Raw genomic sequence first — 9,734 nt, forward strand, 5'->3', positions numbered from 1 at the left:
CTCATAGAGCCCAGCCTCTCGGATAATCTGCTCTGCATACAGGTTGAAAAGGTATGGAGATAGGACACATCCCTGGAGCACACCCTTCCCAATTTAGTTGCCATCAATTTGATTCTGATTCATGATGACCCCATGTGTAGCAGCAGATAACTGTGCTCTGGAGGAGGGTTTTCAAGGCTGTGACTGTATGGAAACAGACAGCCAGATCTTTCTTCTAAGACACTTCTAGATGTGCAACTTTTTGGTTAGCACTCTAAAGCTTAACCTGATGGCACAGTACACATGAGGCTGATAACTGATAGGTCAGTGAGGTGTTAGCTTAAAAGTTGGCTTTTCTAACCACTATGTTAGCCCCCCTGGTCTCCAGCAACCTTAACTGCAGACACATGGTCTTGCTAATTATTAACAGCTGTAGGACTAGGCTATAAGAGAGAGTGATTCCCACACTGAGCAACAAGACTTGAGGAGGATTTTAGAAAGACCCTGGTGATGGTGGTAGAGAGACTGTGATATTGCTGTGGAGAAACTGGGTTGAGGTGTAACCAGAGGAGCCTGATATAAAGGCCTCAGTTAAAGGTTTTGTTGTTCTTGCCAGATGATGTAAGAAAAAGCTGACTGCTGAACTGAAACTAATTGAGAAATTGTTGGGCTAAAATCTTGACTTACATTGGGTGATATTCTTTGCCTCCCCCACTCTCCAACGTACTTCCCGAATAAACCTCACTCTCGGTACCACAGCTGTGAGTCAACAATGAATGTCAAACTCATTGATTGGAGGAAATAGCTGCAGCAGCATGAGAGGTGGCATGTCTAACCTAGCAGTTATCTGTTTGCTGCTATGGATATTGTTGATGAGTGAGGACAGTTCCCCTTTACAAAGCAAGTAGAAATCAGACTTAGCCACTCTCACATAGTTGCATCTGCTCCTTTCACAGTCAGCAATTCATTTCCACCAGCTGCTGTCAAGGAGAAAAATGAGAAGTCTCTTATGTTCTTACACACTTTTGGAAAACTCGATGGAAAGTGACCAAGAGTCAAAACTGGCAAGACAGCTGTGGGTGATACTCCTAACTGGTCTCCTTATAACCTTTCTTTCCATAGAGATAGATGGATATATAGATGGATTATAGCATTCTGACTTTTAACATGAGTTTCATATTGCTCTGGCCTTTGTCTGCCTTAACCAGCGCATTACAGATCCTCACTTTCTCCACTTCAGCCACATCTTTCATCTTCTGTTCCTCAACTCTTTCCTACTCTTCTCTACGTCAAGTATTCTGGCCATTGTCTTCCCTTTGCTGGATTGTTCTTGCTTCTCCACTATCTTCCCCTCTCCTTTGCCTGCTTAATCCCCATGCATCCATCACCTGAAATTATAATTTCCTTAGGGAATTTTGACTGGATCAAATCCCCCTGGTATATAACAAAAGAACATATTACAGTTTTCTACCTTGACATCATTCTCATAAATTTTCCACTACTTGTGGAAAACAACCAAAATGTGTAAGTGGGGGGGAAACACCACAACAAAACTAAAGAAATGATTAGAGAAAAATGTGATATAAAGTGCACCTGAACCAAACCATGATCTTTTCAATTACTTGCTATGCAGCTGAAATCTGGCCAAGAAGTAAGAATGACAGAAGAAAAATCAATGCCTTTGAGTTGTGGTGTTGGAGAAGAGTGCTAAGTATCTCATGGACTGCCAAAAGGACAAACAAACGAGTCTTAGAAAAGGTGTAGCCAGGGTGACTTTTGGAGGCAAGGATAATGAAATTTCATCTCAAAAACTTTGGGCATGCTGTTAGAAGGAGCCAGTTCTTGGAAGAGATTATCCTGCTTGGAAAGGTGGAGGGTCAGTGAAGGAGGAGAAGATCTTCAAAGAGATGGAGTCCCACAGTGACTGCAATGGACGGCTTGAGCACATAAGAGAATACAAGGATGGCACAGGAGAGGGCAGAGTTTCAATCCCCTATTCATAGTGTCACTATGAACGAGTGGCAGTCAATTCAACAGCACTTACCAACAAGAGCATATATACATATGGATTCCTCAGCTACAAAGAGAAATGAAGTTCTGATGTTAGTGACAACATGGGTGAAACTTGAAAATACTACAAAGTAAAACAATTCAGTCACATAAGGATACATACTGTGATCTCACGTGGAAGAGATAAGCAAATACAGAAAACGCAAAGATTTTTAGCAGTTACTAGGAATGGGAGAGGGAAGAAGCGGAAAGTTTTTTGTTTAGGGAGCAATGAATTTATGTTAATGATAGTAGAATAAGTTAGGAAAAGATAGTGAAAACAGTTGAGTTACATAAAGAACACCATCAAAGTCACTGAATTATACATGTAAATTGCTAAACTGGAAAAAAGAAATTGCTGAACTGGAAAAATTTTTAAATCTGCCATTATTCATATATACTAATTCCCTTTGATGAACAGATTCATCCTGGAAAGGGTCAAACCCGGCTGCTCCTTGGAGGCAAGGATTCTAAGGCTCCGTCTAACATACTTTTGACATGTGGCAAGGAGGGACAGGTTCTTGGAGAGGGACATCATGCTTTCAGAGGGTTGAGGGACAGCGCAGAAGGGGAAGGCCCCCCATGAGGTGGATTGATTCAGTGACTGGGGTAATCAGGATGGGTGTATCGGAGACAGTGCAATTGGCACAGGACAGAGCAGAGTTTAGGGATGTTGTATGTACATAGGGTCGCTATGAGTCACAAGCGACTCTACAGCACATAACAACAACAACAACAACAATTCCCTTTAGTAATGTATCTACAATGTACTCCTGTTTTCTATGTCTTTTATGAACATGTATATTTTTTCAGCCTTTTCTACTTCACAAGATTATAATTATCATGAGCCCATAATCAACTATATAAAGCTGACCTTCCTTATATGTTCTGAATTTACCTCTCTCAAGTACCAAGGTACAAAGTCCTTATTTTAGCATTTTCAGATTTGGTGACCAAGCTGACAGTTTTCTCACCCATATCACTTGTTATTTTAAAGAGGCACAAAAATAAATATGGCCCAGATCATAGCTGATGACTGCACTTAAAAGGCACAGTCCAGCTGTATTCATACTTGTATTCCCAGTTTCTGTAACAATGACTCATAGGAAGAAGTTGCTGGATACCCACTTAACCAAATGAAAGAAAAAGAACTCTACTTAGGACTGGGGGTGTAATCTTCATGAGTGAAAAATAAAAAGTAGAATGTCTCAAGTTTACTGTCCCTTTCTGGGCTAAGAAATGTAGAAATAATCTGATGTCCCACTGTGGCAAGGACGCTGAGAGAGCACCTTGCTGCTCCAAATGAATTCAAACTCCTCATGAATGGGACGGCTGAACGGCTGCCAGTGGAGGAAGCACTGAGACTAGGAGGGCTGCCAAAGATGAAAAAAAAAACCACAAACATAAGTCTGATTTTTTTTTAAGCAGAATAAACTGCCAAAAACATTTCAGTGTACTTGACATCAATCTTTTCCTAAATCCAGATACCTTTCTCTTTTTTTTATAAAAGAGTATATTGACCACAGACCCAAAAGCAGAGAATCAGTGTCAGAATTTCAGCAAGCTATTTGGCCACGATTTCATGATGCCCATATATATGGTCAAGATAAATATAACATGGCGAATAGTGCAATTAGGTGGCTAAGTGATTGTCTGAACAATCAAGTGCCCACTTGACACGTTGCTATCATCTAAAGGGCAGTACAGCCAACAAACTTCTGGACTCTCTAGCCTTCTGTTCAACCATGTTTATCAATGGCATGATGATGTACAAAGTTACTGTACTGCTCTGACATCCAATACATGGTTGATATGAACTACGGCAGTTAAATAACACATACATATTAAGAAAGAGTGAGGATTTACAAAGACAGTGTTGTCAGAAAAATTGGCAAAGTCTAATAAAATAAAGGAAAAGAAAATCCAAGGGTTCAGTATCTATACACCAAACAGAGAGGTAGATGGATGCTGTCAAGTATCACTGAGCCAATTTTGACTGAGAGCAACCCCACGCTACAGAGTGGAAATGCTCCACACGCCTTTCTTGGCTGCAATATTTATGGGAGCAGATTACTATATCTTTAGCCCACGTAGCCACTGGATGGGTTTGAACCACAAACCTTTTGGATAGCAGCCAAGCACTTAGCCCTGAGATCATTAGGGCTCCATATTTAGATCTACAGGCCCATGAGATAGGAACATTATGGCTCAGTTGCCAACACATGCTTAAAAAAAAGTTTAATGGCTTTTGTTGACTACAAGATTATACAATCTGACAGGGAAATTCTTAGGACTATGGGATTTGAGTCTAGGGAAAACTACTGCAATGCTAGCTGCAGAAACAGTAGTATCTCAAACATGGTAAAAGAGGTTCTGCTTAGCTCTGGACTGATCATACCACAACTGTGTATCTTTGCAACCTTGAAAAGATCATTACAAAACTGGCACTTGCTCAAAACAGAACCACCAGTGTGCTTAGGAGTCTTGATACTATTCCATAAAAAGAAAAGCAGAAGGGAATAAAGATACATATATGGAAAGAGGAAAAAAATGAGGCCTTGGAAGGAACATAATGGCCATCTTCACACAGTCATTCAAGCAACATTAATTTCTTTTGAGGCCATAATAACAGTGCCTGTGGATAAATAATATTTACAATAAATTCTCATCTATATTTGAAGACTTGAAAAACCATAATGTAAAAATGGACTCAACTGTTCTGAATGATTTTATAAGATGGGAATCGGACTAGCAAAAGAAGTTAGTCATTTCAGTTCCACATCAGGAAGAGTATTTTGAGCATCAGAGCAATAACATTGGGGACAGTTGCCTGATGCTATGAAGGTACCATCAATCACACAATACTTAAGAGGGTACATGGCTGAACCAGAATTGTCAATAGCATCCCTCCCATGTTATGCCAGGATTCTAGACTTCCCTGGGAAAAGACTCTCAACTGTGCAGAGTAACACTGATTGCAGGTTTCCTACAATGTTACTGTACTGCAGGCACTGCTTCCAACTCTCTTCCCTGCTTCATAACTGGGAACTGATTTCAGAGCAATAGGAATAAAGAGAAATAGGAAGATACTGATCGCCCCCCCCCCATCAGCAGACAGAACACACACACTCATACACATCTATACTGCTCTGTGTGCTTTAAATTAAAAAAAAAAAAGTAAGCATTCTCTACTTTTTCATTCATAAATTCAATTATGCTCAATTACTATAAATAAAGATTCCTATATACTGCATCCTTGGCTGGGAGCCATTTTTTTTCCCTAGACCAACAAGGGAAATTTTCTTTCATTTAAGATTACTTCAAGGATTTATGTCCTAAGTAAGTAGTCAAAAAAACCATGCTATTAAAATGTCTTGTGGAAACTAAGTTTACAACGTCTGTCCGAAAGAAATTATTCACCAGGTATGTCAGGCCAAATGTCATGAACTAATAAAATTGTGGAATTCTGATTAAATGGCTAGTTACATGTAATCCATTTAAAAACCACAGGCAGCAAGAACCCAGAGAAAAGGCCTAGGCATTTAGTTGTGGCTTTCACAAATCTGTCTCAGATTGTTTAAGCTTGCTTTTCATTTCTTTCCTTTTGCTTCCTAAAACAGTCTCGTTTACTGACTGACTTGATGCCCTACAAATGGGTATTTTAGGAGTTCGCCTTCTCAAACGGTTAATATTAACTTTTTGGAAGGAATTCATCTCACTTCAACGCGTTCTTAATTTGGATACAATATACTGGCCATGATTCGATTTCCAAAGACTCGCTCTTTGAAACAGCAGCCCAGGGAGACAAAAAAAAAAGTCAGAACGAAAAAGAGCATCTTGAACCACCAGCTGAAGGCTTCCCCTGCGTTTGTCCTCAACTCAGATGGCTTGCTAACATTTCTCATCTCGCTGTATCATGGTCATTTCCGTAAAAAAATGGGGAGGATTTTTTTAAAAAAAATTTTTTTACAGTTTCTCGGGACGGGGAGATTCCCTTCTGTCGAAGTGGCTAAAGCTAGACTCCCCTCGGGATGTCATGCTGTTGCCAAGGCAGCACTGCCCGAGGAGTCCGCGCGGAGCAGGGAGCCGAGCCTGTGACAGAGCCACCCACCGGCCCGGAGTCCCCGGCCCCGAGTCCCAGCCGCGACCCCGGACGGCCCCGCGGCGCGAGGCGGGGACATGCAACTCGACTTACAGTGACACCAGCCTAGGTGACAGCACCAGTGCAGCTTGAAGCACTTGCCATGGCTGTGCGTGGCACAGATGGAGAGCCCGTCGCACGGCTGGAAGTCGGGTCTGCGGGCAGCACAACTCCGCGCCAGGGCCTGAGCCTCGTCCACTTTCTCGCTCTTCCAACCCCGCTCGGGCGCCGGCGCCGTCGCCGCACTCATCTCTCCCTCCGCACGGAGCCGAGACCCGCAGCCCGAGAGAAGCGGCGTCTAGGCGGGCAGGAAGGTGAGCGCGGGCTGCGGACGCGGGAGGGCGCGGCGCGGGCCGAGAGTCACGCCAGCGCGCGGCGGCGGCGGCGGGAGCGCGACGGTGCTAGGTTCGCAGAAGGAGCCGCCCCGGGAGCTGCGGCCGGGGATGGGCCTGCCGCCGCCTCCCCTCCTCCCTGGCCGCCGCCGCGCCGCGCCCCCTCGCGCACGCGCACGCGCACGCGCGCTCCAGGCACCCCGGCCGGCGCCACGCGTCCGCTGGCCGAGCTGCTGCTTCACACACGGCCCGCGGGGGAGCGCAGTCGTCGGCGTCCCCTCCCGTCTCTGCCAGCCTCTCCCACACACTCCTCACACATTCCTCAGACAGACCCTGTGAGGGCGCTTACGACTATGACATATCTTGGCCGCTTGCTATTCTCACACACACACACCCCAGTTTACACGCACACTTCCTCTGAGCTAGGTCGTCTCGTGGACTCACACATGCGTCCCCACACTCCACGGAGGGCTGTGCACACGGAGTACTCGCCCGTCCGAGTGTCTCGGGGGGCTGGGCCGTTGGCATCTCTGAACGAGGGTTTCTTTCTTATCCCACCCTCTCCCGCACCTCACATTCCCCTCGCTCACACCTCCCAGTGCCTTGACACCCAGATCCATCGGAGGCGCGCACACGACCACACACGCGCGCACTTGCTACCCCCTACCCCACCCCAGCAAGCTGCCTCAGACCTCATCCTCCCTTCCTGGGCACCCTGGGCTTGTCTCAGGCTCTAAGCGCGACCACTGGAGCGCACATTAGGGGAAACCTTGGACAACTTCACCTCAAACATCAACCTGGGCTCCCCCAGTGGCATCTACCACCCCTCTGTGCCCCTTCCTGAGCGGGCACACTCCACCCTCCTAAGGGCTGTACCACCTCCTTGCTGAGTGGGAAAGCAACCACGCTGCGGGGCGTGTGTGTGTGTGTGTGTGTGTGTGTGTGTGTGTGTGTGTGTATGTGTGCACGTGTGAGAGAGATATGCATGTGTGGGTGCTAGGAACAGGTTATGTGGTGTGTTGGTATGTATGTGTAGCTGTGAAGTTTGGGTGTGCATATGTGATTGCAGTAAGGTTTGTCAGTGTGCATGTGTCAGAGACAGGTTGACTCAGGCGTGGACAAGACTCAGAACCATTGTTCAAAGGGTCACTATGAGTCATAACCGACTCTAGGGTATATAACAACATGGTTATATTGAGTATAATGTGTTGTGTGATGTGACGTGATGTGATGTGATGTGATGTGATGTTAAACGTGTGCAGGGTACACGTGTGTTGGGGTGTGTACACGTGTGTGAGGCCCGGGTAGATATGACTAACATGTATACGTGTATTTAGTTGACTAGCATATATGACTTGTATGTGTGTAGTTATGTATATTTGCACGTTTGTGTACGTGGAGGTGAATGCGATTGTTGTGGAGTGTGTGTATGAGATGTATGTGTGTGGCAGTGTGGTATGTATGTCTACTGTTCATATAATGTATACAGGTATAACTGGGTGTGTGTTGAACATGTGTATATGGACACACAGCAGGACTTGCGTTTGTCTTAGTGTCTTTGCATGTTAAAAACCTGTCTTGGTCATTGGGTGTGGCTGGCAAGGCTGATGGTGGCTGCAGCTTCTCTGCACAGCCGACTTGCCTTCTTCCCTCCTGGGGACAAGTTACTCCAAATAGATTTTCCATGCCAGGCTCTGCTGCTGAGAACGGACCCCAGGCTGGATTCAGTGAAGAGAAAACAAACCATTTGCTCCCAAGGAGCACTATTGGGAATTAGTGTTTCCTTGCAACAAGGCCAGAACCCAAGTATTGAACACAGGAGAGGGGTGGGGAACCCCCTCTTGTTATTGGCCAAATGCTTTTCAGAACAGAAGAAAATGCCTGTAATTACCAAGGTTCAGGGAACAACAAAGCACTTTTAGCAGGAAGGCGGCTGTGTGGGAACATGTTTATGGCCAGGTCCACCTTCTCCATTAACTTATTCTTCTCCTTTACACTCACAGAAAAAGTCATCATGCTTTTTAAATAACCAAATATATCTTCAAGCACTGAAAGTCCTTGCCACCATGAGCAATCTTTCATAATTTTCCCTGTTATTTAACCTTGGCTTAAGAACCAAAATGCAATTTGCATATATCTAACTCTAGAGAAATCTTCCTATATGAGGGATTGAAGAGAAAGGCAATTTGATAACAAAAGTATTTTCAAGAAAGGCTTGAATCAGAATCACAGAACATGGTTCCCCTGAATAACCTAGAAAAGAAACATTCCTTCAGCCCCAGTCCCTCTTCTCTCCTGCAAAATAAAATAAAATGCTGACATACCCTACATCCTTAACTTGTATAGTCTATCTTCTCTGTTTTTAAATCTGACCAATCTCATTATAACATGTTGTTGTTGTTATGTGCCATCGAGTCACTTATGAATCCTAGCAGCCCTGTGCACAATAGCTCTGAACCCCAATCTCACTGTCTCTGACACACCTATTCCCATTTCCGCATTTATCAACCCATCTAATCCAGGGTCTTCCTCTCCTGTACTGTCCCTATACCCTTCCAAGCATGATGTTCTTCTCCAAGGACTGGTCTCTCCTGGAAACACGCCTAAAGTGTGTGAGATTGAGCTTCAAAATCCTTGTCTCCAAGAAGCAGCCTGGTTTCACTCTCTCTATTACAGACCTGATAATTGTCTTGGCAGTCTATGGTATGTCCAATACTCTTCTCTAGCAACACAACTTAGAAGCATGAATTATTCTTCTGTCATTTTTGGTCATTATCCAGCTATCTGATATATATAACAAGTAATTGAGAAAACTATGGCCTGGATCAGATGCACCTTAGTCTCCAGACTGACATCATTATTCTTTAGTACTCTGGGGAGGTCTCTGACTTTCCTAATACAATTAATCTTTTTATTTCCTGACTGCTGATGCCAAGAGTGTTGATTGCAGAACCAAGCAAGCTGATATTATTAATAATATCAATCTCTTATAACACAAATAAAAGGAAAACTAATGCAAGAAATCTATTGTTGTTACAGCAAACCAATCAAGATTTTTTAAAGGGTTTTCCTCACATACATCTCCTCTTTTTCTTTTCCTTTACCCACTTCCTAAGCTCACTTTAATACTGTTTATATAATAAAAGCCAAAACCCCAAAGTCATACCCATGGAGTCTGTTTCAGTTCAGATTGAACCACCATTGGAGTGTAAAATGGTGCAACCCCTGTGGAA

The 9,734-nt window shown here is 44.2% G+C and overlaps 1 protein-coding gene across 1 annotated transcript in view; it reads right to left on the reverse strand.

Annotated features, from left to right (window-relative positions):
• LOC102865623 (chromosome unknown open reading frame, human C3orf70) overlaps positions 1-6,483 on the reverse strand; it is a 112,388-nt gene extending 105,905 nt beyond the window's left edge. Inside the window, exon 1 of the mRNA XM_006884087.1 lies at positions 6,224-6,483. Within this exon, the coding sequence (XP_006884149.1) occupies positions 6,224-6,419 (196 nt within the window). The 5' untranslated portion in view covers positions 6,420-6,483. The remainder of the gene's footprint in view (positions 1-6,223) is intronic.
• Positions 6,484-9,734: the final 3,251 nt, after the last annotated feature.

The sequence above is a fragment of the Elephantulus edwardii genome, unplaced genomic scaffold (assembly GCF_000299155.1).
Source record: "Elephantulus edwardii isolate Elephantulus edwardi_28Jun2011 unplaced genomic scaffold, EleEdw1.0 scaffold00031, whole genome shotgun sequence".
NCBI lineage: Eukaryota > Metazoa > Chordata > Mammalia > Macroscelidea > Macroscelididae > Elephantulus > Elephantulus edwardii.